Source organism: Coenobita brevimanus, chromosome 23, assembly GCF_032717465.1.
Source record: "Coenobita brevimanus isolate Jiangsu-jjx chromosome 23, ASM3271746v2, whole genome shotgun sequence".
NCBI lineage: Eukaryota > Metazoa > Arthropoda > Malacostraca > Decapoda > Coenobitidae > Coenobita > Coenobita brevimanus.
In genome coordinates, this window is record NC_136976.1 from 71,198,512 (window position 1) to 71,225,755 (window position 27,244).

General features: G+C 41.1%; 1 protein-coding gene across 1 annotated transcript in view; it reads left to right on the top strand.

Moving 5' to 3' along the window:
* The window catches only part of Dp (transcription factor Dp), a 52,102-nt gene extending 25,161 nt beyond the window's left edge, over positions 1-26,941 (top strand). The window contains exons 6-11 of the mRNA XM_080267349.1: positions 2,098-2,266; positions 6,412-6,621; positions 9,097-9,245; positions 15,611-15,693; positions 15,848-15,931; positions 23,808-26,941. Coding sequence (XP_080123475.1) covers positions 2,098-2,266; positions 6,412-6,621; positions 9,097-9,245; positions 15,611-15,693; positions 15,848-15,931; positions 23,808-24,142 — 1,030 coding nt within the window. The 3' untranslated portion in view covers positions 24,143-26,941. The remainder of the gene's footprint in view (positions 1-2,097; positions 2,267-6,411; positions 6,622-9,096; positions 9,246-15,610; positions 15,694-15,847; positions 15,932-23,807) is intronic.
* The last annotated feature ends 303 nt before the right edge of the window (positions 26,942-27,244 follow it).

A 27,244-nucleotide genomic window follows, 5' to 3' on the forward strand; every position in this document is an offset into this window, starting at 1 on the left:
GTGTACTGTAGTGTTGGATTGGCTTTGGATGTGTGTATAGTCTGAACCAAGTGTAATTGGCCTGCGCAAGCTGACTGGGTGCAAGCATACTTTATAGTATGCGACACTGGTTCAACCACAGCACCCCTGATGTCCGCCAATGCAGTACGTGGCCAGAAGAACGCTCCCAAAGTTTATTACCCTGGCGGGGCGCGAACCCTTGTTCTTCAGTGTATGAAAACGCACACTTTACCACTTTACCACAGAGGCTCATATATATATATATATATTCTGAAAGTTAACATTCTGCTGACTAGCCTTTCTCCTTGATTTCATGCCCATCATTAAAGTAGAAAGGCTAGCCAGCAGAATGTTAACCTTTAGAAGAGAGCATAATTTACTCAGTACAGTACTTCAACATTTTGTTCAGTATTAGCTACTGTTTTATGAAAAACTGTGGTCATTCACGACAGTCCCAAATAAAGCTATCAGAAGCTGCTGTTTCCTCTATGTGGTGAATAACCTAACAGGAGAATATTTTTGATATCTTATGCAGAACATTAATCAACTTGGTCATTGTATAGGCTGTCATCTTAGCATGGAGGTTTCACCATTTTCTTAGTGCGTTTATGTTGGAAATATGTTGCTTGGATGATTGTAACTATATTAGTGGAAAAAGGCTGTGACTGTACCCCTGCACTAGAATAAAAGTCATTGAAGTAAAAGCAAAAATTAACATGGTATAAGTTTATGCAGTATTGTAGGAACTGTTTGTGGAAATCAGGAAAGTAATGAACATGAGTATCAGAAGGCGTGGTGAATTATGAACAGATTGACATTCTACGTGTTTCCATCCACACAGATGCTTCCACAATGTCTTTGTTTACCATGTTGTATGCATCTTGTGCATCCGTAACCTCCAAAAATACTTTATAGCCATTTTCATAAACTTTTTCCACTATATCTCACTGCAAATATTTCATCCATACATTCCTTAACACTTCTTCAGCCGAGATGTTTGTAATTCACCTTGCCTTCTATTACTGTATGTTGAAGGGTAGAGTATTTCAGATCTGATGTATGCAAATGGTTCTGTGTTGCTTGTCAGAGTATTGGAAGAGTTTGTGAATTTTTAATAGTGTTGGTCTTTGAAAGTTGTTGTGGGTAAAAACAAAGTGATGTTGTTGAGAGAGACCTTGACTCATAATGTGTATGCAGTGATGAATGGAGAGACTTGAATTGGTGAGGGAGTTTAAGTACTTGGGTGCAGTGATAAAGAAGAGGTAGAAAATAGTGGCACAGGGAAACAGAGTGCCTTGTGCCATGAAAGCTTTGATAAGAAACCGAGGTCTGAGAGTGATTGCAATGATAGACTTGCATGAAAGAGTTTTAGCATCTGCCTTAATATGTGTGTGAGACTTTAGTGTGGCATGAAAGTGGACAGTCAGGATGCGTGGAGTGGGGTTATTGAAGAATGTGTGTTTAGAATGTGGAGAGTGGGTAGGATAAGGAGTAAAATTATTTGTGAAAAATGTGGAATAGGAAGTTTGTGGACATGAGAGTTTTTGAGATTGTGCTTAGATAATATGACCATTTGGAGAGAATGAGTGTAAATAAGGTAGTAGAAAGGATGTATCTGAATCAGTTTTAAGGTTTGAAGAGATGCAGTAGACCAAGGAAGAGGTTGATTGATATGGTAAATTAGTTTGAGAAAGATAGGTATGGGTTTTGATGAGGCTAGGGAACTGACAGTGGGTTAAGTTGTATCTGAATTAGTTTTAAGGTTGGAAGAGTGAGGTCAGCCAAGGAAGAGGTGGATAGGTACGGTAAATGAGTGTGTGAGAAATCAGCTTACAGAATTTGATGAGGCTAGGAAACTGACAGTTCATGACTAGGGACATGATATTCATGAAAGTGACTATACCTGATAGGTAATGTGAAGAGCATCATGGTGGATATTTATGTCTGTGAGGTAGATCCAGGATTTCTGGGGCTTGAATGGTGAGTGGATGATAGTATGGCTCATATAATTAGGTAGACTTTTAATTTTTCTCCCTCATCTAAGTTTTGAGGGAATGATGGTGATGATGAAAAACACTTATTGTCATCCTCTCACAGCAAGCGAAGAAAGAGTGAGAAGGGTGGCAAGGGGCTACGTCACTTCTCCATGAAGGTATGTGAAAAAGTCAAAGCCAAAGGTACAACTTCCTACAATGAAGTGGCTGATGAACTGGTCTCCGAGTTTACAGACCCAACTCGCTGTGCCTCGCCGTCTGATGGTGCTAATGTAAGTTCTTATCTTTACTTTGTTTCTTTGAAGTAGGTCAAGAATAAATGTAATACAGGTAATTATCAAAGCATTTAAACACTGGACTTAAAACAAATTGGTGGTTAGGAGATGAGTGGTTAATGTACTGTAGATTGTCATCATCATCAACAATGCCAGCAGCAGCAGCAGCCTGATTCTTTCTACTAAATATTGAAGTTAGGCTCTAGAAATAGGAAAGAGAAAGAGAGTTGGAAAATTATGAACAGTGCCCAACAAAGTAGGCCACACAATCATTCAAGTCTGCAGCGTTTGACTCCACCTTACTGAGATCCCCCCCCCCTCCCCCCACTAGAGATATAGTATTAAAAATACTGTGGTATGGTCTTTCCAGTGTTAGTTCTTTTAATTTTTTTTCATAAGCATCATCCATGCTTCACTTTTTTCCCATATTCCTCTACCATACCTATACATGTCTTGGCTTTCCATGCCTGTTTCCACTTTGAAATTCACTAACCCTGTTCAATATGGTATCCCATTCATATTTATTCTCAGCATGATCATATCATCCAGGTAACTTCTTTTTCCCTCTGGTCAGTCAACATATCTATTGCAAGTCTCATGTTAAAAAGCCTATCCATTCTGTATAATCCAGATATATTCTGTAATACATGTAGTCTCATTTCTACATGCTCTCATCCTTTGACTTTTCACCCTTATACCATGTCAGTCTCACACCCATAATTTAATGTGAGCACAAGTACACCTTCACACATATTGCTCTTTTCTGTCTCTTCTGTGAGATATTGTACTTAAAACACTCAAGTAACTGTCTCAACATTCATGACTTAACTTTTATCATCGTATATTTTCAGGCCTTGTTGTTCACTGATGTTCACCAAACTGAATCAGTCTGCATTGATTACATTCATTTTTAGCAAGTAGCAGCGTCATTTAAACTGTAAATATGAGATTCGAAATGCAGTACTCTCTTCACAACTGTTCACCATGATCTTCATTCCCCTTTGACTCATCCATAACCCCATAAACTAGGGACAAGTTGGAACATCAAATAACTTTCTCTCATGGATATATAGTGGTAGGTGGTGGCGACCATCATCCATTCACAATGTAGTGCTGCCTACTTCTTCCTTTTCCTTTATCATTATTTTTCTGTGTCAGCCCTCTTCTCTTTGTATTTCCCTCATCTTTTCTGTCACTGTTTATTCTTCTTCTTTCCCTTTGAGGTAGCGTTTCATTGATTGACAAGCCTAATGGTTCCTGTAAACCAGGAAACTGTTTATAATTCTGAGTGGCAAGCATATGACCAACCCACATGTGTTCCCTACATGTCAACAAGTGGGTTGGCGGACGGTTAGTGCCCCTCTCTGTGAAACTGCTAACTCAAAGTCAAATGGTCACCCCTTATGGGATTACAGCCTTTGGCTATAGATAGAGAGATAATCCACCTACTCGTATACATGCTTCATGATGATTGTTAAAACTTTTTACAGCATTCATCAGGTATCCTTCCACACCTCATATACTGTATATAACACCTTTCATAACCATCCATCATCATCCTGTTATTCACTTTTTCCTGATCCAGAGCCTTTATGTGGTGGCATTGATATAGCTGATGGAGTTATATGGTTCCCTCTTCCCCTTACAGGTTCACATGTTAGATGAACCTGGGTCTACAGCAACTTATGTACTGCTGCCTGCCTCATTTTTAGTGGAAATTATTTATTTTTATTTTATTTTATTTGTTTTTACATGATGTCACTGTTTTGAACAGGAGTTCAGTTGACACATAACCCTTGTATTGGGAAAATCATCATCATCTGGACCTCCTTTCCCACCCAAAGTTGGGGTGAGGAGTAGCAACATCCAGACAGCCAAAGTTTGCCCAGTTCAATGGGCCACGCTTCCACTCACTCATCATTCAAGTCCACGGAGTCCTAGCTCCATCTGATGGGCCAAAAAATTTCACCATGTTCTGTCACTTCACAAATACTTATCTGATAGAGCCAGTCTGAATGCTGTCAAGTTAAAGAGGGGTGCTAAATCCCTGGTCATGTTCTTCTTTGCACAAAATTTATCCAGCCAGCTCTGTCTCTTGCCAGTTCCATAGCCTCAGCAGCTTTCATATCTCTCTTCCTTACGCACTCATCCACCATATCCTTCCACCTTCTTCTTGGCCAACCCCACCTGCTTCCTCCTTCAGATTTGCTCAGATATACCCTTTTCTCCATTCTATTGTCATCCATTCTCTCTACATGGCCATACCATCTCAGTACACTCCTTTCAATTCTGGTGTCCAGAGACTTCCTTGCGCTGCATCTTTCACAAATCAAATTATACCATATCCTATCCACTCTCAGTATTCCACATACATTCCTTAGCGTTCCCATCTCCACTGCTCTTATTCCTGACTTTTCATTTTCGTGCCACACCATAGTCTCACATCCATGTGATAAAGTTGGTACTTACACTCCTTGTAAGCCTCACACAGCTGCAACACTCAAGTCTCTGTTCCTTATCAAGTCCTTCATAGCACCAGCTACTTTCCTTCCTTATGTCACTCTACTTTCCACTTCATCTGCACATTTTCCTCTCTTCTGTCAGTGTACCCTAGTATTTGAACTCACCAATTATGGTCTCCATTTGCTGCAACGTCACCCTAAGAGTCACCTTCTCTCTTAATAACCATCACTTTACTCTTTTCTATATTTACTTTTAAGGCACGACGCTCACAGACATCTACAAAACTCTGCACTAGTCTACCAAGTTCTTGTCTGGTATTTGCAAGTAGCACAGCATCATCAGCATACTTCAAGTTTGAGATTTTCCATCCATTACCAATGTCATCCCTCTCTCCATCACGAATATTTTTACTTCTCTCATCACCCAGTATATATATATATATATATGGAACAACCATGGGGACATCACACAACCTTGTTGTGCATCCACATTGATCGTGAACCACTCACTAAGATGCTCATTTACCCTTACACATGCCTCACTGCCATCATAAAAGCACTTGACGGCACCTAGCAGCATACCGTCTACATCGTATGTGCGCAAAACCTTCCACAGTCCTTCTCTGTTTACTTTGTTGTATTCTTTTTCCAGATCCATAAATGCCATAAACACCTTTTAGTCTTTCTCACAAGCCTACTCCACCATCTGTCTCTGCAGATATTTGATTCACACATCCACTGCCACTCCTAAAGCCACCCTGTTCACTGACTAGGCCTTCTGACATCTCTTTTACTTTCTCTATAAGAATTCTTCCATTTACCTTCCCTACAACACTCAACAGACTTATGCCACGACGATTCTTGGACTCACTTGCTCACCTTTATTTTTGTACGGAGGTACTGTACAGTCACAGCCTTTTTCCACACTACTGGCAAAGTTTCACTCATCCATGCCCTCTTACGTATCTCCAAGAAGCACTTCACTCAACTCACTCCACAAGACTTAATCATCTCTGCATACACCTCATCAACCCCAACTGCTTGCCCATTTTCCAGCCACTCCACAGCATTCTACACCTCTGCGAGTGTCATGTTTCCTGGCACTGCATTCCTTCTCTGTACACCCCCAAAACCAATCATGTTTACAGTTGCACTTCTGTCTCCATTCCCGTTCATCATACTTTCAAAGTATTCTTTCCATCTGGTCCATTGGGAAAAGAAAGTAAGAAATACAGTAATTCCTCATTATAAGTAATTTTTGTTATTCTTTTTTGTTGCTTTGAAATCCACAGTAAATTACATTAAAATTGCATGTCAAGATTCCTTGACTATAGCCATTTTGCTTTCATTTGACAAATCCATACCCCTTTCAGTGAGTTGATGGCTAGGTGTAGTCAGATTAGAGGACAAGTTTGACAAGTAACCAAGTAGACTTATTTCTTTCTCATAACTAAGGTTCATTGAATTTCATGCAACCACAACTTGTATTCTACTTGTACAAGTGGCCCAGCTCCCTCAGACGAATATAAACTGACTAGGCTATGCTTTTAAAGGTAACTTGCCAGTTCCTCCAATTTACAGTACACTGTATAAGGAGAGCTGTGATATTTCAGAAAACCTTCCTTATTTATTTTGAGGATTACCTGTACAGTATATTTTGATGAGACATTACCTTTGCAGTATGACCAGAAGAACATCCGCCGCAGAGTCTACGATGCACTGAATGTTCTCATGGCCATGAATATCATCAGTAAGGAGAAAAAAGAGATTCGGTGGTTAGGACTGCCCACTAATTCAGCTCAAGAATGTCGTAAGTTGGAGCAAGAACGTCAGAAACGCTATGAAAGAATTAAACTAAAGACACAGCAGCTACAAGATCTTATAATACAGGTGAGTTGTTTTCATGTTTACAACGAGTATGTATATTCTCTTTTTTCATTACATAGTGGTAGGTGGTATTTATTTCATGACTTGCCAAAGCATGAACATACAGCTATCCTACGGTAATTCCATCTGTAAGGTGTTCAGTATTAAGTTGCTGATGATTTAACACCTATTCTTCACACACAGTTGCACGTGATTTAATGTAAGTTGTATTTAAATTCAGGAGTGAGTTTGTGTGTGTGTGTGAGAGAGAGAGAAAGAGTGAGTGAGTGAGTGTGAGTGAATGAGATTTTAGCCCAAGTATAACATATGGTACAGGTATCATAGTTCCATCTGTAAGTTGTTCATTATGAAGCAGCTGCTGATGTAAAACCTGTTTTTCACAAAAAGCGACTCAGTTTATTAAAAAGTTTTTGAAATTAGGAATGAATGTTTTTTTTTGTAATTTTAGCCCCCCCCCCTTTTTTTTTCTTTTTTTTTTTTTTTAAACCACAAGTGTCTCACTTAGTAATATTTTGCTTTCACGTATCCTAGTTTTGCAGTGAGTACTTAGTGACTATTACTGTGTAACTAATATTGGGAAGCTTATTTCCCCCCCCCCCTACCCCTTCCCCATTGCCCTTGTTTTGTAAGCAGAGGAGGAGATTGTACCTCTATCTTCATATTTTATCAGATCCATATCTCAAAAGATAGGGATAGGTAAGAGTCATGTATTGGTTTGCTTTAGCTACTATGGGGATGGGAAATTGGGGTAGGATGGATGGTTATCTTTCATTAGTGTATGGGTGATGATGGATCTCAGTGTGATGTGCTGGTGAATGGACTGGGATTGGTGAGTCTGACCCTTTAGTTACACCCACCACCAGTACTCTTTATTTTGTGTGACAATTCCATTTTGTAAAAAAAACTAAGATACAGTAGCCTATTGCCAACCACTCAATTAATATCTGATGGTTCAGACTTTATTATGCATGACCATTTGACATGGAATCAGAGTGAAAGTATTCCACATTTTAGTCTTGCATCCACATTATCTCGATGGCTTTTGTTAGGCATAGGTGAAGTATCCTGAGAATGTGTCCTCATCACAACACCAATACATTTCAGTTCCATCCTTTCTTTCAGTTTTTCAGTCGCACTCCTAGCCTCTTCAGTCCTTGTATTCAACTACTCACTACACATCCATCTAATCATTATCATTTCTGTATGTTTGAGATTACGAATATCCTCTTCCTGTGCCGCCTAGGTCTCACCGGCATACAGCATTGGTCTCCTAACACATGCTGTATAAAAGGATCCTTTAAGACAGGGAAAGCCCCCTGAATTTTTGGAGAGGCAGCAGTGAAACAATCCTTCAGTTGACAGAAAAGCATTACAAAAAGGTCTTATATATGCGTCTTCATTACTACCTATACAAGGCTTGTGGCAATGCACTCATATGAAAAGGAAAGGTACAGTAGCAAATCAAAGAGAGTGTGAATGTCTGATGGTATGTATGTATGGTCCATTGTGTATGAACTACTAGTGTGTGTGTATGTAAATGATGCCCAGCTTCGAATATAACTTCAGAACGAATATTTAACATTGTAGGAGGTAGTGGCCAAAAGGCATTGTTCACTTAAGCCAGAGAACTTTCAGCACATAGGTTTCCAAGATGAATTAAGATATACTTGATTGAATACTGTCTTTAAATCTAGAAAAGCATGACATTTTTTTAGTGTGCATTGTATGAGTCACTACCATATCCTGTACTACATATGTATGTGGTTAGCATAGTCAGAACTTGGACATGCATACCTTATTTGATGGAATATGGTTTTGATCATGATATATATTAGGGATGGTACTTAACTACTAGTTAGTTAAATTCAGTATCATGTATTAAAGCAGGTATATTTATAATGCCACATTGATTATGTTGGTTAGTCTGGCCAGTAGTTGACTAATGGTGAGTTTTTGCATAATTTGAAGTGTAACTGCAGTGTTACATTATTTGGGTAATGACCAGAATTTTACATTGTAATGGTACTGGGCATTGTGCGTTTCATCTACCGGTATCATTAATGGCCAAGATTTGGCATGTTTTAAGAAGTTAAAATGTTATGTGTTTATTATTTGTCTTACGATTCATTGTTATGTATGGTTAGGGAGATAAAAGTACAGTATGTCTGTTATGTTATGTTGTCTATAATGTGGCTGATGATACTCAAAAAGGATACATTCCTGTGGTGACATTTATATACTCGTAACCAAATGGCTTCACTGCCGGATTATACAAACATCTCTCGATGGCTTCCCTGCCTCCATAAAGGAGGGTGGTGGCTTTCAGGAAAAGGGGCAACTTAGCCTGCAGTCCATTTGTTCATATTTCAGATAAGCACTGGGGCCACAGCAACAAAAACAGGGGTAGGGTGATGGTGATATGCTCTGATTTGTTTTGTCTTCAATTTTAGTAATATATTTTTTATATTTATTCTCCAGCAAATTGCATTCAAAAACCTTGTGGAGCGTAACCGAACTGAAGAGAGAATCCATGGGGCTCCATCTCCAAACTCTGCCATCCAGCTTCCCTTCATCATTGTCAACACTAACAAAAAGACAGTTATTGAGTGTTCAATATCTAATGACAAGTAAGTTGTTTGTTTTTGGTAAGTTGGTAGTGCACTGCAATATTATATTATTTAGATACAGAACTGTAGAGTAGTCAGTGATGTTGAAGGGGAAAAAAAAAAAGTTATGTACTTCTGCTTCATAGGCTGGCAGTTTATTACTCCATATCCATTCCAGGTGAAACTGTTCTGAGATTTGTTGGAAATAAGTATCCCCCCCCCCCCCCACCACCACCAACTCTTGATTCCCCACTATACACTTTCTGCTCTAATTGGGCCTAAAATTCCTTTCTTGCCATCTTGAATTCTGAGCAATAAGAATAGATTGACACTAGTTTATGATGGAAGTCACAAAGAAGAGCTACAGAAAGTGTGCTGAACAATAGCATTGTTTCTTTCTGCCTTGCAGTTACATGAAAAGGACAAAAATGTGGGCCAAGTTAGAGTAACAAGTGGTATAATACTGTTGTTTTTGCCTTTACTGACTAAACTATCCTATCCCCATAGCTGATGCAAAGTTCATTATGTGGGTGTGACATCCAGGGGCAAATAAATCTAGGCATTTGAAAAGTAGTGGATTACCGTAGTTAAAAATAAGGTGCACATGTTAGTGGTAGTGGTGGCAATTATTGTCACTGAGAAGCCCTTTCACGTGACTTTAGAAACGGACTCCCGTGGGAGTTGTTGTATGCTGATGATTTGGTGTTGATTGCAGAGAATGAAAGGGAGGCAGAGGAAAGGTTTAGGAAGTGGAGAGATGGTATGGGGCAAAAGGGTTTAAGGGTAAATGCAGATAAAACAAAAGTGATGATATCTAGGGTTGGTGGCGGTACTGTGAGAGACGAGGGAGAGTGGCCATGTGCAGTTTGCCACAAGGGCGTGGGAAGTAATTCCATCTTGTGCGGTGTGTGTGATAAATGGGTGCATAAGAGATGTAGTGGTATCAGAGGTAGACTGCGAGATAATGCTGATTTTATGTGTACGGCGTGCCGGGGTGAGCAGGTGGAGATTGTCAGACGTGAAAGGATTGAACTTGCTGGTGAATCTCTTGAGTGTGTGGAAGAGTTTTGTTATTTGGGAGACATGTTGTGTGCTGGAGGTGGGGCTGGAGCTAGCTCTGTAGCTAGGGTGAGAAGTGGTTGGAAGAAGTTCAGGGAGCTCTTGCCTCTCCTGACATTGAGAGGGCTCTCCCTACGTGCTAAGGGGTCTTTGTATGCAGCATGTGTTAGGAGTGTAATGCTGTATGGCAGAGAGACCTGGGCAGTGAAGGAGGAAGACATTCGCCGGCTCAGACGTACAGAAATGACAATGATTAGGTGGATGTGCAGTGCGTCCCTGCGTCCAAGGCCTGGAGGGGCTGGGTTTACAATGGAAGAGTTGAGAGGTAGGATGGGACTGGAGTGTATTGGTGTTGTGATGAGGAGAGGTAGATTGAGGTGGTTTGGACATGTGGAGAGGATGGGGGATGATAATTGGGTGGGGAAGGTGAGAAGTGTTCATATTGGGGGTGGGGTTATGAGGGGTAGACCGAGAAAGACATGGGACGAGGTCATTAAGTGTGACCTTAGGGTTAAGGGACTGAACAGGGAGGCTGCAATGGATCGTGCAGCGTGGAGAGCCGCCATTAGGTGACCAAGGCCGACACATGCAAGCATGTTGGAGCCTTTAAAAATGAAAACGAGTAGCAGTGTATTGCAAATTATGAAGGAAAGGGAACTGATATATTTCTGGTTTTGGATGACTTTGATTAGAGTAGGTTGTTATGCTGTAAAATGAAAACAGATCTTAGGCTTAAAGGTACCATTGAGGGTTGTCACTTTTGGACTGGTTGTGGACGAGGAAGTATGATAGTATCAGCAATACAGAACTGACAACACTGATGCAGAAAGTTTTAAAAATTGAAATTTTCTTCTTTTGATGCATGCATTCATTGCATCCTGTTTGTCGGATAATTATGTAGTTTTTAATAATGCTGTATTATTAGTTACTAAGGAGCTATTATTTGCTCATATAAGGCTTGCATCTACTTCTCAGTATGATTATTTTATTTCAGCAGTTTAGCTAATTCCAGCCTCTTCACTCCTCTGATAACTTAGGAATATTAATGTGTAATTAAATATAGCAGTTTGACAGTGGTGGGGTATGCGGAAGAGGTGTGTGGCATGTGATGAGTGGATGGTGGTGTAAGAATGGGAAGTGAATGGTGGTGCAAGGAAGTAAATGTGGCTGTAGCTGAGAAGAGATGTGCATATGAAGTGTGGCTGTCGTATGAGAGGTATAAGGATAAGAGGAATAGGGCAAGAAGGGCTGTGCATGATGCTAAAGTGGCAGGCGATGAAAGGTGAGGTAGGCGGTTGACTGAGAATTTTCAACAGAATAAGAAAATGTTTTGGAAGGAAGTGAAGAGGATGCGAAAGGGAGAGTCTGGGAAGGAAGCATGAGTAAAAGCAGAGGATGGAAGGATGTTAATTAAGGTGGATGCAGTATGGAAGAGAGGAGCAGAGTATTTTGAAAGATCACTTAATGTAGAGGAGGAAAGGGAGGCTGAGATTGTGGCAGATGGAAGGTGCAGGGAATAAATGTGTTGGGAGAGTTAATGATTCTTTGATCATGATGGAGGAAGTGCAGGAGGCAGTAAAGGAGATGAAAGCAGGGAAAGCTGCAGGTATGGATGGGTGTGCTGTGGAATGTTTGAAAGGTAATGGAGCTACTATTGTTGAGTGGTTAGTAAGATTGCTGAATGTGCGTTTTATGAGTGTTATGGTGCCGATTTTGAATGTACTAGTTTTAGGGGTATAAGTCAATTGAGTGTTGTAGGTAAGTTGTATGGTAGAATGTTGATTAAGAGAGTTAGAGAGGGTACAGAGGGAGTGATTGGTGATGAGCAGTGTGGTATTAGAAGAGGGAGAGGATGCATGGATCAGGTGTTTGATGTGAGATAGGTGTGTGAAGAGTATGTGGCAAAAGGAAGGATGAATTTTGGCCATTCATGGATTTAGAGAAAGCATGTGATAGAATTGATAGGGAGGTTTTGTGGACTGTTTTGATACTGTTTGGACTAGGTTGTAGGTTGTTAACCCCTAGAGTCCGCTAATCTCCAGGCCAGACTGTCACCCCAGCTGCTAAAAGGCATTCATTTGTCAGCTTTCACCAAAGTAAAATTTTCCCATACCAACTTGAAGAATTTGAATTTCCATACTTGAAAATGCCAATCTCAGTCACATAGGCTTAATGGTTACTGCTTAATTGACCGTCATTTTCTTATAATAGTTACCCATCGCATCTAAACGAAAACAGAAAAATTTTGGCATATGCAGTACCTATTTTTTGCCACATATCCTTAAAAAAAAATCACCCAAATCAGTATGAAACATGTGCCCAGGCATGAAACAAGATGTATGTGTGCATAAAAAGGGGAAAAAATTACCTTTGCATGCTGTTTAAAAATACAGTATACTGATTCACCGTATAAGTAAATCATTTGATAAGACAGATAACTATACTGTACTTATATTGAAGTGTGTAAATAAAGAAAAAACATTATGATATTCTAAATAAGTGAAATAACTGAACAAAAAGTAAATTGCTTGTTGTGTAAAAATATTAGGTTCTGCATGTAAATAGTGCAATAAAATACACGTATGTGTTTTATAAAACGCTAAAAAACCTGTACTGATGTGCACAAACGGTTGTACAGCAGAAATAATTTTAAAAAATCGTAAGTGGCAGGTACTATACAATCACAAAAGTTTCCCATCGAAAATTATGGAAAATGGGTAAATTATACAAAAAAATTATTATTCTTTGGCTAATAACCTGACATAAATAGCTAATAACAGATATATATTCCATTGCATAAGACAGGTTGAAGGTAATAGCTTGTAAGTCAATGACGCAATGGCGTGATGTATGGCTTGCTTGATTTCGGTGGGAGGTGACAGTCAGATGAGGAACCAGTAGGGCAGAGGGAGGTGGAGTGGGTGTGGGGGGGCCCTAGGAGGTGGAGGGGGGTGGAGGGCCTTAGTAGGGAGGGAATATGCCTGCTACACAGCCCCACAGTGGTATGGTGGGGGTATGGGGGAGATTTGGGAGCGAGGAGACAGTGAGAGGAGGATCCTTTGGGAGAGAGGGAGGTGGAGAGATGGCCAAAGGGGGGGGAGGGCCCTTTAACCACACTGGAGGCAACCAGTCATACCAGACACCACCAGATATTGTTGTTCCCAGGTGCTAGCTTCTATCTACGTCATCAAACAGGCAGTGGCAACCTCTTTGCAGCTTTTTGTGTTATCATCTAAATCGAGGTGGACCGGACTGAACGTACCTAGTCTGTAACACATCGATTGATGATGAACGGATTTTAGGGGCTAAAAGGAGTGAAAAGTTTTTGTGTAAATAGTAGAGCGTGTGTAAGAGTGGGAAATACCGTGTGTGATTAGTTTCCCGTGAGAGTGGGGCTGCGGCAGGGATGTGTGATGTCACCTTGGTTGTGTAATATTTATATGGATGGTGTTGTAAGGGAGGTGAATGCAAGAGTGTTAGGTGGAGGTTTGAGTTGTGAATGCTGATGGTAGAGAGTGGAATCTGAATCAGCTGCTGTTTGCTGATGGTATGGCACTGGTGGCTTATTCGGAGGAGAGATTGAAACAGAGGCAGTAGCTCAGTCGGTAGAGAGGTGCCCTGCAGTTCTACCAGACCCAGGTTCAAATCCCCACTGGGGCATGGCACAGTTTAAGGATTTAAATTTAGTAAAACCAGACGTTACTTATCTACCAGAAGACCCACCGACATGTAAAAATACCCCCGCTAATACCAATACTCCAGTCCTGTATGAGACAGCCCTAGCATGTATTCAATATGGACAGTGGGTGTTAATGCCGAAGTGGTGACATGTAGAGGTGTATGGTATGTAGGAGGACTACTGGGCCTTGGGAGCAGGCTGTGAAGCCTTTGCCCAGAGTTTCACACACACACACACACACACACACACACACACACACACACACACACACACACACACACACACACACACGTGGGCCTTGGGAGCAGGCTGTGAAGCCTTTGCCCAGAGTTTCACACACACACACACACACACACACACACACACACACACACACACAGTTGCTAGAGGAGTTTGGAAGGGTGTGTGAAAGGAGGAAATTGAGAGTAAATGAGAATAAAAGTAAAGTGATGAAGTGTATGAGGTTGGTAGATGGTAGGAGGATGTGGTTTTGAATGGGGAGTTGCTTGAGGAGGTTGAGTGTTTTTAAGTATTTAGGGTCACATGTTGCTGTGGATGGAAGAATAGATGTAGAGGTGAAGTTTAGAATGATTGAAGTAGGAAAGGTGCTGGGAGGAATGAAAAAAGTGTTTAGATGTTGTTTGTGTAGAATGGATGTAAAGAGAAGGCTGTATGAGGGTGTAGTGGTACCAACTGCATTAGCTATATGGGCCAGAAACATGGATTATAGATGTAGCAGATAGGAAGAGTTTGAATGTAATGGAGATGAGGTGTCTGAGGAGTATGTGTGGAGTGATGCATATGGATCGAGTGAGAAATGATGAAGTGTGAAGTGGAACTGGAGTTATGCGAGAGATGGCTGATTGAGTTGAGCAGAGAGTGTTGTGATGGTTTGGGCATATGGAGAGAATGGATGAAGAGCGATTGGTGAAAAAGATAACTGCATCGGATGTGAGGGAAGGAAGGAGACCATAAACAGGATGGATGGATAGTGTGAAGAGAGCGTTAGATGCGAGAGGGATGTCTGTAGAGCAAGGAAGAGTGGCTGCGCGTGATAGGGATGACGGGAAAGAAATTGTGAATGAATAAATGGTGACGTGGCCCTGAGGGGATATTCTTGTACATTTGGTTTGATCAGCAGATCAGGTCAGGTGCAGGTAAGGGGATGGAGCCATTAAGATGTTGGGGTAAACCAGCTTTGCTGTTGGGCCATGCTGCAGATGTCCCTGATTGCACTGTGCAGTTGACCCTTGTCTGGTGTGGTGCAGTGAGGATCTGTCCCTTCTCCCCTTGGGGCTAAGATACGAGTAAATATGTGTATGTGGATGAGTAAATTGGGAGTGTGTCATCCTGTCTTGGTTACCCCACTTTTTTTGGAGGAAGCATCCTAGGTATATAGATAGATAGATAGTTTGACATCTGACTTATAAATAAAAGCTTTGCATGATAAAGCCATATATTTGATGACCCTGAGATATTTCAGTCAGTCTTTATCACCAAACCTGGTCTTTCCCTTCATCAGTACATTATTCTTTGAAAATGAAATCTTGGGGTATCCTGTTATTTTAATAGGGGAACCTCTTCTGTAGTTAGTCTTTATCTGATTGTGTGTTTGCTGATTTTAACCACAGCCCATTTTTCCTTGCAGAACCGAATATCTTTTCGACTTCGAAGATAGATTTGAAATCCATGATGACATTGAAGTTTTGAAACGAATGGGCATGGCTTTAGGTCAGTTGGCCATTTTGCCTAGAATATAATTCTTATTTGACATTTTACTTTGACCATAGAATGTGATTTGTTTGACACATTAGTATTTTAGGCATGTCAGATTACATGTGGTAACTTCTTGATACCATCAAGTAATGTGAATGATTTTATGCAGGACTTGACAAAGCTCAGTGTTCACCTGTGGATCTTGAGAGGGCCAAGTCTCTTGTACCAAAAGCCTTGGAAGGTTATGTTTTAGGTATGTATATATGTGTATTTCTTTTGTATGATATTGTTTAGCTTACATGATGTAAGTTAAAAATAAAATAAATATATATTAGTTCCTTAAGTTTCATGTGATAAAATTGATAAAAATTACGTTTTGCACACACATATAATCACTACACAATATCAGTGTTAGCATGTTTTAGTTTAAATTTTTCGGGTTTGAGTGGTGGATGTTTGCTGTGCCAGGCAGTTTTCACTTGTAGGCTGCACTTTGAAACACTCACAGCTACATCATGTGTTACTGGGCCGCACTACGTGAGCACATGATTGCATAGACAGTGCCTTTTTTGGAGTCCGGAACTTGCCTAGTTCCAGGTTTTTACACTCCTTGTGGGGTGACATAGGATTGGATGGTGAATGGATGTTTGGATGGGCTTTTCATTATCATCATCCGGACCTCCTTTCCCACCCTAGGGCAGGGTGAGGAGTAGCAATGTCCCATGACCATAATATGGCCACTGGCCATTGTGAAGTTTGTGAATCCTGGATGTGGTAGGCAGAGTGGCTAGGGTGGGGAGACCCACCTGAGCAACTGAAACCATTGCCAGAAAAGAATAAACAAAAATGGGAGCACAGAACTGGCAAGAAGCATATGAAATATACCAGTAGTTAAGCAATAACTTGACCTCATCATCCTTCCCTCTTCTTTTCTACTCTGATGGCTCTGTAGTTGTTTCTTCTACTGATAAAGCAGATCTCTTCGCTCAGACTTTCTCCTCCAATTCCATCCATCCATCCATCATCCAATTCTACGTTGCCCCATGAGGAGCATAGAAGCCTGGGGCTAGGCAATTTGGTCCTGACATTAAAGATGAGAGTGACCGGCCTCACTCATCCTTGAGTGGCATTACATGAGCAATAACCCCAACCATCCCTTGGATATAAACCTTCCCCCAATTCCACCTTAGATAATTCTGGTGCTGTTCCTCCATCACTTCCCCCCTCTGACTTCCTTATGGCTGACATTAAAATTTCTTTAGCTGATGTATTTTCTGCCATCACTGGCCTTAATACTAACAAGGCATATGGGCCTGATGGAGTCCCTCCTTTTGTCCTCAAGAACTGTAATTCTGTGCTTACATCCTGCCTAGGTAAACTCTTTTGCCTTTGTCTTTCAACTTATACCTTTCCTTCTTGCTGGAAGTTTGCCCTCATTCAGCCAGTCCCAAAGAAGGGTGACCATTCCCAACCCTCCAACTATCGTCCAATTGCTTTAACATCCTGTATCTCAAAAGTTTTCAAGTCAATTCTTAATAGAAAAATTTTAAAGCATCTTTCCTATCACAATCTTCTTTCTGATTGTCAGTATGGGTTCCGTGAGGGATGCTCCACTGGCGATCTTCTCACCTACCTTACAGACTCCTGGTCATCCTCCTTTTGGGACTTTGGCGAAAGCTTTGCCATTGCACTTGACATCTCAAAGGCTTTCGATTGAGTCTGGCATACATCTTTAATTTCCAAACTGCCCTGTGATGGTTTCTATCCTTCTATCTGTGCCTTCATCTTTCTGGTCGTTCTATAGCCGCTGTTGTAGACGGCCATCGTTCTTCTCCTAGATCTGTCAACAGTGGTGTTCCTCAGGGCTTTGTCCTATCACCAACTCTGTTCCTTTTATTCATCAAGCAGTACATCTAACCCTATCCGCTCGTACGCTGATGACTCCACCCTTCACCTTTCCATTTGGTTTCCGCAACGTCCATCTCCGCATTACTTCAGCAAACAAGGGCAGAGACTATGGCACACCTAATGTCTGACTTGGCTCATATCTCTGACTGAGGTAAAAATAATCTTGTGGTATGTGGGGGTGCCCATCATCCACTCACTCAATGTAGAGTGATGCCATATGAGCTCTACACTGGGTGACAAGCCAAATGGTTTCCTGTATCCAGGAAACCATTTACTGTGCTGGGTGGTAACCATGTAACCAGGGTTTCTGGTAGGGTTAAGTGTTCCCCAGATTCCCCTATCCAAAATCACTTAATCATGGCAGTTGTTTCAGAGAGCCTCGAAGGGCCTAAAATCTCCTGAGGGCCCCAACCAAATGGGCACTCTCACATAGCCATGTGGAATGTGAGAGGTGTGAATGAGGAGAGCAAGAGGGTGGAAGTGGTGAATGTGTTCAAGAGTGCAAGATATGCTGTGATGGCGTTGTGTGAAACGAGATGAAAGGGTGCGAAGTGGAGGAGTGGGAGGGTGTGAAATGTGTGAGATCGGAAATGAGTGGGAGAGGAAGATGTAAGGAAGGAGTTGCTTTGTTGATGAATGAGGTGTGGCAGAGTGGAATGAGAGACTACAAATGTGTCAGCTCGAGGTGTGTGTATGTCAAGTTCAAGTTTGAGAAGGTGAAAGTGGCAGTGATTGTAGCGTATGCACCATGTGAGGACAGGAGTGAAAGAGAGAAAGACAGGTTTTGGGATGAGCTGGATGAAGTAGTGGGAGAAATGCCCAGGAGCTATAACGTGATCATGATGGGGGATATGAACGGCAGAGAAGGCACTGGTCCTGAGGGTGACATAATGGGTTGTTATGGAGTACCAGGAGAAAATGATAATGGGAATCGACTAAAGGATATGCGTCAGGAGAGGAGATTGTGCTTTTGTAATTCTTATTTCAAACACAAAGATGCACATAAATATACGTGGTATAGAGAGAACGGAGATCGTGTGGAAAGAAGCCTGATTATGTGCTCGTAGAGAGGTCGATGATGGGAATGGTTGCTGATACGAGGGCTGTGAGAGGACGATGTGGAGGTCTGTCAGATCATATGATTGTGGTATGCAAGATCAAGCTGAGAGGAGTGAGGTGGATCAAGAGAGAGAGGAGCAGTCAGGGAGAAAGACTGAAAGTTGAGAAGCCGAGGATCAAAGAAATGTCAGATGATTACAGGACCAAAGTAGAAGACGAGTTAGAATCAGTGAACTGGAATGAATTGGATCTGGACAGCCTGTGGAATGCATATAGGGGTTGCTAGTTAGGAATGCTAAAGTGGTGTGTGGTGTGGCAAGAGTATCAGCAAAAGAGAAGGGTATGGCATGGTGGGATGAGGAGGTTGAGAGAGCAGTGAAGGAAAAGAGGAAGAAATGGCTAAAGTGGTTACAGGATAGGGGTTCAGTTGAAATAAGAACTGAGTATATCGAGAGCATGAAGCACGTAATGTGACTAGTGAAGAGGAAAAAGGAGGAGGTAAATGATGATCTGGGAAAAAAATGAATGCGAACTACTCTGAAAATAGGAAGTTATTCTGGAAAGAGGTGCAGAAATGTAGAAGTGAAAGCGGAAAGAAATGTGATGGTGTGAAGGATGCAGGTGGTAGGTTACTAACCCAAGGAGATGAAGTAAGGACCAGATGGAAAGAATATTTTGAAAACCTGATGAATGGGAATAGAGAGAGAAGAGTGGCTGTAAATATGATTGGTTTTGGGGGTGTGCAGAGAAGGAATGCAGTGCTAGGAGATGTGACACTCGCACAGGTGAAGAGCGCTTTGAAACGGCTGAAAAATGGGAAAGCAGCTGGGGTTGATGGTGTGTTTGCAGAGTTGCGTAAGTGTTGTGGAGAGAGTGGAATGAAGTGCTTGTTGGAGATAAGTAAGTAGGCAGGCATGAGTGAAACTGCCTGCAGAGTGGAAAAAGGCTGTGATTGTATCCCTGTACAAAAATGAAGGTGAGTGAAGTGAGTGCAAGAATTATCGTGGCATAAGTTTATTGAGTGTGGTAGGGAAGGTATATGGAAGAATTATCATAGAGAAAGTAAGAGAGATATCAGAAGTCCTAGTGAGTGATGAACAGGGTGGCTTTAGGAGTGGCAGAGGATGTGTGGATCAAGTATTTGCAGTGAGACAGGTAGCAGAGAAGGCTTGTGAGAAGGACCATAAGGTATTTATGGCATTCTTGGATCTGGAAAAGCATACGACAGAGTAGACAGAGAGGGGTTGTGGAAAGTTTTGCACATGTATGGTGTAGATGGTATGCTGTTAGGTGCTGTCAAGAGTTTTTATGATGGTAGCGACACATGTGGAATGGTTAATGGGCATCTAAGTGAGTGGTTCACGATCGGTGTGGGCGTGTGACAGGGTTGTGTGATGTCCCCTTGGTTGTTCAATATATATATGGATGGGGTGATGAGAGAAGTAAAAACACGAGTAATGGAGAGAGGGATGGCGCTAGTAATGAATGGTGATGGATGGAATATCTCAAATTTGTTACATGCTGATGATGCAGTTCTGCTTGCAAGTACTGGACAGGAACTTGGTAGGCTAGTGCAGAGTTTTGCAGATGTCTGTGGGAGTCGTGCCTTGAGAGTAAATGTAAAGAGCAAAGTGATGGTTATTGAGAGAGAAGGTGACTCCCAGTGAGATGTCACAGTGAATGGAGAGAGACTGTAATTGGTGAGAGAGTTCAAATACTTGGGTACAGTGATAGAAAAGAGAGGAAAATGTGTAATAGAAGTTGAAAGTAGAGTGACATAAGGAAGAAAAGTGGCTGGTACAATGAAGGCCTTGATAAGAAACAGAGACTTGAGTATTGTGGCTGCACAATGCTTATATGAGGGTTAGAGCCAACTCTAACATGTGGATGTGAGACTATGGTGTGGCACGAAAATGAAAAGTCAAGAGTACGAGCAGTGGAGATAGGACTGCTGAGGAATGTATGTGGAGTACAGAGGGTGGATAGAATACGAAATAATGTGATTCTTGAAAGGTGTGGAGTGAGGAAGTCGGTGGACACCAGAATCGAAGAGAGTGTCCTGAGATGGTATGGTCATGTGGAAAGAATGGATAACAATAGAGTGGTGAAAAAGGTATACCTAAGCGAATTTGAAGGAGGGAGGAGGCGAGGTAGGCCAAGGAGAAGGTGGAGAGATATGGTGGATGAGTGTATGAAGAAGAGAGGTTTGGAAGTCGGTGAGGCTAGGGAACTGACAAGAGATCGAGCTGGCTGGATGAATTTTGTGAGGAGAAATGTGTGGTCAGGGATTTTGGCACCCCTTGTGAGCATGGCAGCATCTGGATTGACTCAGTCGGATACGCTGTGTGAAGCTGCAGAATGTGGTGAATGTTTTTGGCGTATCCGTTGGAGTGAGGATTCCAGGGGCTTGAATGATGAGTGAATGGAAGTGTGGCCTATTTGGATTGGGCAAGTTTGTGTTGTCTGGACATTACTACTCCTCACCCTGCCCTTGGGTGGGAAAGGAGGTCTGGATATGATGATGATGATGTTTTTAATGCATCAAGACTCAGTTTTTACACCTATCAACCCGTCAAAATCTTTCACAGGAGTACCCACTAATGTTTAATAATATCCAGCTCACTCCTGCATCATCCTTGAACATGCTTGGGGTTTCATTCATTCAGGACTAATTTTGGAAAGATCATATTACATCTCTTGTAAAATCTGCTTCCAAGAGACTGGGTATGCTAAACCGACTCCGTGCCTTCTTTACCCCTGCATAGTTGTTGACCTTATACACAGGTTTTATTCGCCACTGTTTAGAGTACAACTCTAATGTGTGGGGAGGCTCCCCACATACAGCTCTTCTCAATAGGGTGGAGTTAAAGGCTATGCGTCTCATCAACTCTCCTCCTCTTACTGGCTCCCTTCGACCTCTGTCTCTTCGCCGCACTGTTACTTCTTTATCTCTTTTCTGTTGCTACTTCAGTGGTCACTGCTCCCCTGAACTGATTGCTGTGCATCCCTCCACCTCTACAACGGGCTTGTAGCACCCGTCTATTAACAAACTCTCATCCCTTTTCTGTCCAACTTTCTAATGCAAGAGTTAACCGTTACTCCCAGTTCTTCATTTATGCGACAGGTCAACTCTGGAACTGTCTCCCTTTGTCTGTACTGTATTTCCTACTTCCAATGATCTCCAGTTTTTCAGATGCAGTGTGTCCAGGCATCTCGAAATGAATGGATCTTGAATTTGGCTCTCTCTCTCTCTCTCTCTCTCTCTCTCTTTTTTTTTTTTTTTTTGAAGGAACGTTCTGCGGGCTCAGCCTTTGGTTCCTTCTTCCTCGCATTAAAAAGAAAAAAAAGGAGAGAGAGAGAAGCAAGATTAAAGTGAGTTAACAGTAAGCTAAAATACTGCAGAGTAAATGAGGTGGTACTTAAATGTGACATAGAAATGATGCTCATGGATGAATTGTGGGTTGACATCCATCATTATTTGCCGTGACCTTGAGATTCGGCAAAAGCAGTTTCCAAGCATGAGTGATTGTGTGACCATTTATTCTTCTGTTACGGTGTTCTTATTGTACTCTCCAGAAGCCTGCTTGCAATGCATGATTTCCTCACAAGTTTCAGTATTTCACAAAAAGTTATCATCACTTCACGTAATATCACACACCCAATGCACTATTTGTAAACAGAAGCATGCTTGCAATGCATGATTTCCAAGTCACAAGTTTCAGTATTTCACAAAAAGTTATCTCTTCACCTAATATCACACACCCACTGCACTATTTGTTAAGCATATGCATTGTTGTATGGCAATAACAAAGGTATTTTAATGGTCTTTATGCAGAAAATGAAATGAAAGACAGACATTCACAGCGAATTTAAACACTGGTCAGTCATATTGGCTCAGACAGCTGACTGTTGGCTTGTGTGCATCACTGTGTCCTCACTAAATTCTTGGAGGTTTCTGTTGCAATTATCGTTCAAGTGAAACTGCGACTAGTTTTTAATTCTGAAAGAGGGTATAAATTCTGAGTTATCATTGTAACGATTTATCACAGGGATGTGTCATGTCTCTATGGTTGTTCAATCTGTATATGGATGGGGTTATAAGAGAGATACAAGGTAGGGCAGTGGATGTTGGAGTGGCCCTAATGAGAGAGGGCAGTGTTTGGAAACTCCCTGTACTGTTGTTTGCAGATGATACTGTGTTGTTAAGTGAAGATGAAGGGGAGCTGCAAGACTTGGTGGATGAGTTTGGGAGTGTGTGTAAGAAACGGAATCTAAAGGTGAATGTAGGGAAGAGTAAAGTTATGGTCTTCGAGAGAGTTGAAGCCAGTGACTGTGCAGTGAAGTTGGATGATGAGGAAATGGAAATTGTAAGTACGTTTAAGTGCTTCGGTAGTGTGATGAGTAAGAATGGAAGTTTGGAGGGTGAAGTGCTCGAAACGGTATAACAAGGAAGAAAGGTTGCTGGTTCCTTGATGGCAGTGATAAGAAAATGAGCATGGAAGTGAAAAAGTTATTACATGACAGTTTTGTGATACCAACTGTAACGTATGGAAGTGAAGCTTGGACGTTGTTGGAGGGACACAAGTCAAGAGTGAGAGCAGTGGAAATGACTTATTTGAGAGGAGCCTGTGGAGTCATATGGAGAGACACTGACAAATGAGGATGTGAAGGAGTGTTGTGGTGTGGATGTGGATGTGATAGGAAGCGTTATGAGAAACACAATGAGGTGGTTTGGCCATGTGGAGAGGATGGAGAGTGAGAGACTGACGAGGAGAGTGTGTGTGTGAGTGAGGTGGAAGGGGAGAGAGGGAGGGGAAGGCCAAGGATGAGATGGAAGGATGGAGTGGAGAGGTATATGAGAGAGGGGTGTGTGAATTAGGAGCAGGGCAGTGAAATGGCGGGGGACGGTAACGTGGAGGCGATTTGTTTGTGGCCACCCCGTATAAGGGATTGAGACATCTGGCAGTAGATAAATAGGAACGGTCATATAACGAGACTTGACTGTAGTTGGACATTAAATTTAGTGAGGTTATACTGGTTTGAAAGAATTTCTGATATTTGAGAGAACATAACCAAATTTTCATATAATGTATTTGATTTTTTTTCTCCCCCTGTCTGGTTCATGACAGTTCTAAAAAGGTATGTGTTTTATTACTTTGCAGATTTGGCAGAAGGAAATAATGAGCCCAAATTAAACCTCCGAGAGGATTTGAACATCCTTGTCCCAGAAACTTTTGTTGAGGAGGACCTTGAGGTTGGCCGGATGACACGCACAGGCAGTGGTGGCCCCAGTAGTGTAAATGGTGGTGGTGGTGGTGGTGGTGGTGGTGGTGGTGGCGGCGGCGGCGGGAGTGGCGGTGGCCTGGGAGTTATTTCACGACATTCCTCCCTTGTTTCGCTCCAGAATGAACATCGGCCAGAATCTGCCTCCCCATCCTCCTTTGGGGATGAGGATGATGAAGATATGCTTGATGATTCGGACGTTGATATAAGTTAATAAAATGGGCAAGAGTGGGGAAGTGTCAGGAGCATTTAAAAGCATCGTGAAGTGCTGGGTGGAAGTGAAACAAAGTACTGGGTGGAAGTGCAACAAATTTAGAGGAAGAAAATGTGGTAAGAATGCATAAAATTGTAAGCCTGGAATCTTGTGTGAGTTGGATGCAAAATATTGTGGATGTTATTTTTGTTATGGAGCAGAATGTGTTGTTTTCTTGCTTGGATGAATTTGTTGAGTGGAACGTTGGTGTGAATTTTGCTCATGGCTAAGTCAACGATATAGGGTAAAGACTTAAAAGAATAACTATATCCCAACAAAGATGTAAAACCAAATTCTGGTTACATAAACTGAGAATACGAATTAAGTGCAGAAGAATTACCTTTCTCATGGAGTGCCAGCAATGGTATCTTTGAATGGTAGGTCAGATCTATATTCCATTGTTAACAGGCAGTGCAAGGTGTTCAGACTCAGGGGTCATATTGTGAGTGGCTTTGGATAGCTCATAACATCTCTTCCTTTGAAATTGATTTTGTAATTATACCTCAGTAGTGTATCCTCTTGTATGTGATTGAGGCAGGCTGTGTTATTCGTATCATACCGCATCGATTGTAAAGGCTCTAACATGCTTGTGTGCATTGGCCTTGGTCACCCAGTGGTAGCTTTCCATGCTGCTATATATCTGGCAGCCTCCTTATTCAGTCCCCTATCCCTGAGGTCACACTTGTTCAGGTGTGATATGCAAATTTCATTGCTAAGAAAAAGGTGTCATGAAGCCTTGTAAGCCAACTAGAATATGGCCCTAGACGTCAGCATTGTCACGGCAAGTGATGGCAAGAGGGGGCCATGTCAGCCTTGGGATTCAGTACAAACTTAAGTACAATTTGTACTACTGCATCTCTAGTGGCGTAGGCGTTTCTTTGACTGGGCTATTTATATGCAATCTTTAATTGTCACATTTTATATCCACAATAACTTATAATACTGCAATGGATATGTCTGCTTTGGAAGATGGATGGGTAAAGTACTTTGTCATCCTTTTAATGTGTATCTAAATTTAATAACATAACTTAAAAGGCAATAAAATTTTTTGAAGTCATATAATGTACTTGATACTAGTCTTTCTCCCAGAATGGACTGTCTTGAATCACAAATGTTGAGAAAAGTGAAATATGCCATTGTTAAGGTAGAATGTCCAATCAAGCTTACTGATGGAATATATTAGTTATATTTAGTGATATTAATCAATAATAGTAACATCTATTACAAGGATCTTCTAAGATTACAAAGTAGTTTATTTTTCTGAAAGAAGTATATGAAAAGAGATGGTTAATTCATAACTTGAGAAACATTTAATTAGCAATTGAAAGCAAACTGCAGTGGTTCATGTAGTGTTCTTTATGCAGTTGTGTGTGTGTGTGGCAAGGATAGTTGTTAACTTTAATCGGTAAGCTGCTGTTTATTTTTTTATTCTCGTGAAGATAGCAGGTCTAACTGATTTAAGGCTATTATTTCTATTCCAGTCACAGGCACTGTAATTGTTACTGTTTCTTATAACTGCATTGTTTGTCAACACAGCTGTTTGAAAATAAAATTCTGTATAGTACAAATTGTTTAGATAGGATAACAATTCTGTGTTGATATAAGCTAATTCTCTCATTCCTGAGTACAGTTACTGTAAGGGACGCACTGCCTGCGTGTCTGCCATTGCATTGTGATTAAATGAGCTGCCTATTGGCCATCTTGAGTTTGGTTGACTACAGTTTCCATCAGTCTGGAACCTGCTGTAGTCTGACACAACCCCTTCAGTCTGATGACATTATTACAGTTTCATCTTGCTACCTCCAAATGATTTTGTTAATTTGGGTAAGCCATTTGAAGTGACGGGGTTAGAAACAGTCTCCACTAACCCATTCACAGCTTGATTTCTGTCCCAAAACTGAACAAAATCATTGAAGGTTAGAATTAAATTAGAAATATATCATTGGATTGAAAGGTTTAAGAAGCACAGTTTCTAAGATGTCATAGTTACAGTTGGATAAAATGAGTTAGAGAGAAACACGGGAAAATGCCTAGGTTCTATTTCTCCAACATTTTTTATTACACATACCCCATCCTTTGAGATGGTAGTCCAAAATATTGGAGACATAAAGAACAAGCTCCTTCCCGAGCTTCCATCCAACCAACATTATTCGTATGATGTAATTGTTTCTTCATTATTTCCCTTTGTTACTGTGAATTAATAGGTACATAGTGTATTTTAGTTTTGTAAGAAATAATTTAAGCTAATTTTTTTATTTTGGTTATCATCTCAAAATTTTCGGTACACTACCACATGGAATGTGAATGCATAGCTGAATTTTGTGGATGTTAGTAGTTTGAAGTGAATATTGGTTATTAGTGTACTGTGTATATATTGTACACTTTTTTTATTATAGTGTCTGACACTGTTTTTATACAAATGTATTAAGGTTACTGGTAATATATGCTGCATGATCTGCAATGCACAAGTTCTACAGACAGGTAGGCCAGATGGACTACAGAAAATACAGTCCTAAAGGCTTAACCAAACTCAAGTGGTTCAGGAAAGCTCAAAAGTGATATACAGACCTCATTCACTGGCAGTTCTGTGTTTAGGATGAATTTTTATCAGATGTAGAATGCCAGGGAAACATCCCAAGTCCAAAAATGGGATATGAACTGTGCGTGTGTGTAGTCTCAGCACTGGCTACTCCCTCTTTGTCTTCACACAGTCTATTAAGGATCACACTGTATAATGTTGATGAATAGACGAATTTTCAACATTCATTCTTTGTCATCCTATTACTCCTGTACTGGTATTGCAAATATCAGTAATGCCCAAACTAGGCAGTTGGTAATACACTCAAACCTCTATGTAATAGACTAAATGGGGAATCAGCTTGTCCCTTACTTGAAAATGTCCATTGATTTACCACATATAAAGACAATCATATAATGAAATGCAATGATTGTTTCACTTATCTTACTTATTTATATGATTATGAATATTATTTTACAGGTACTGTATAAAGAAACACATTAATGTTTCAAGCAGTGGACTTTTTGAATGGTCCTGTCCGTTTG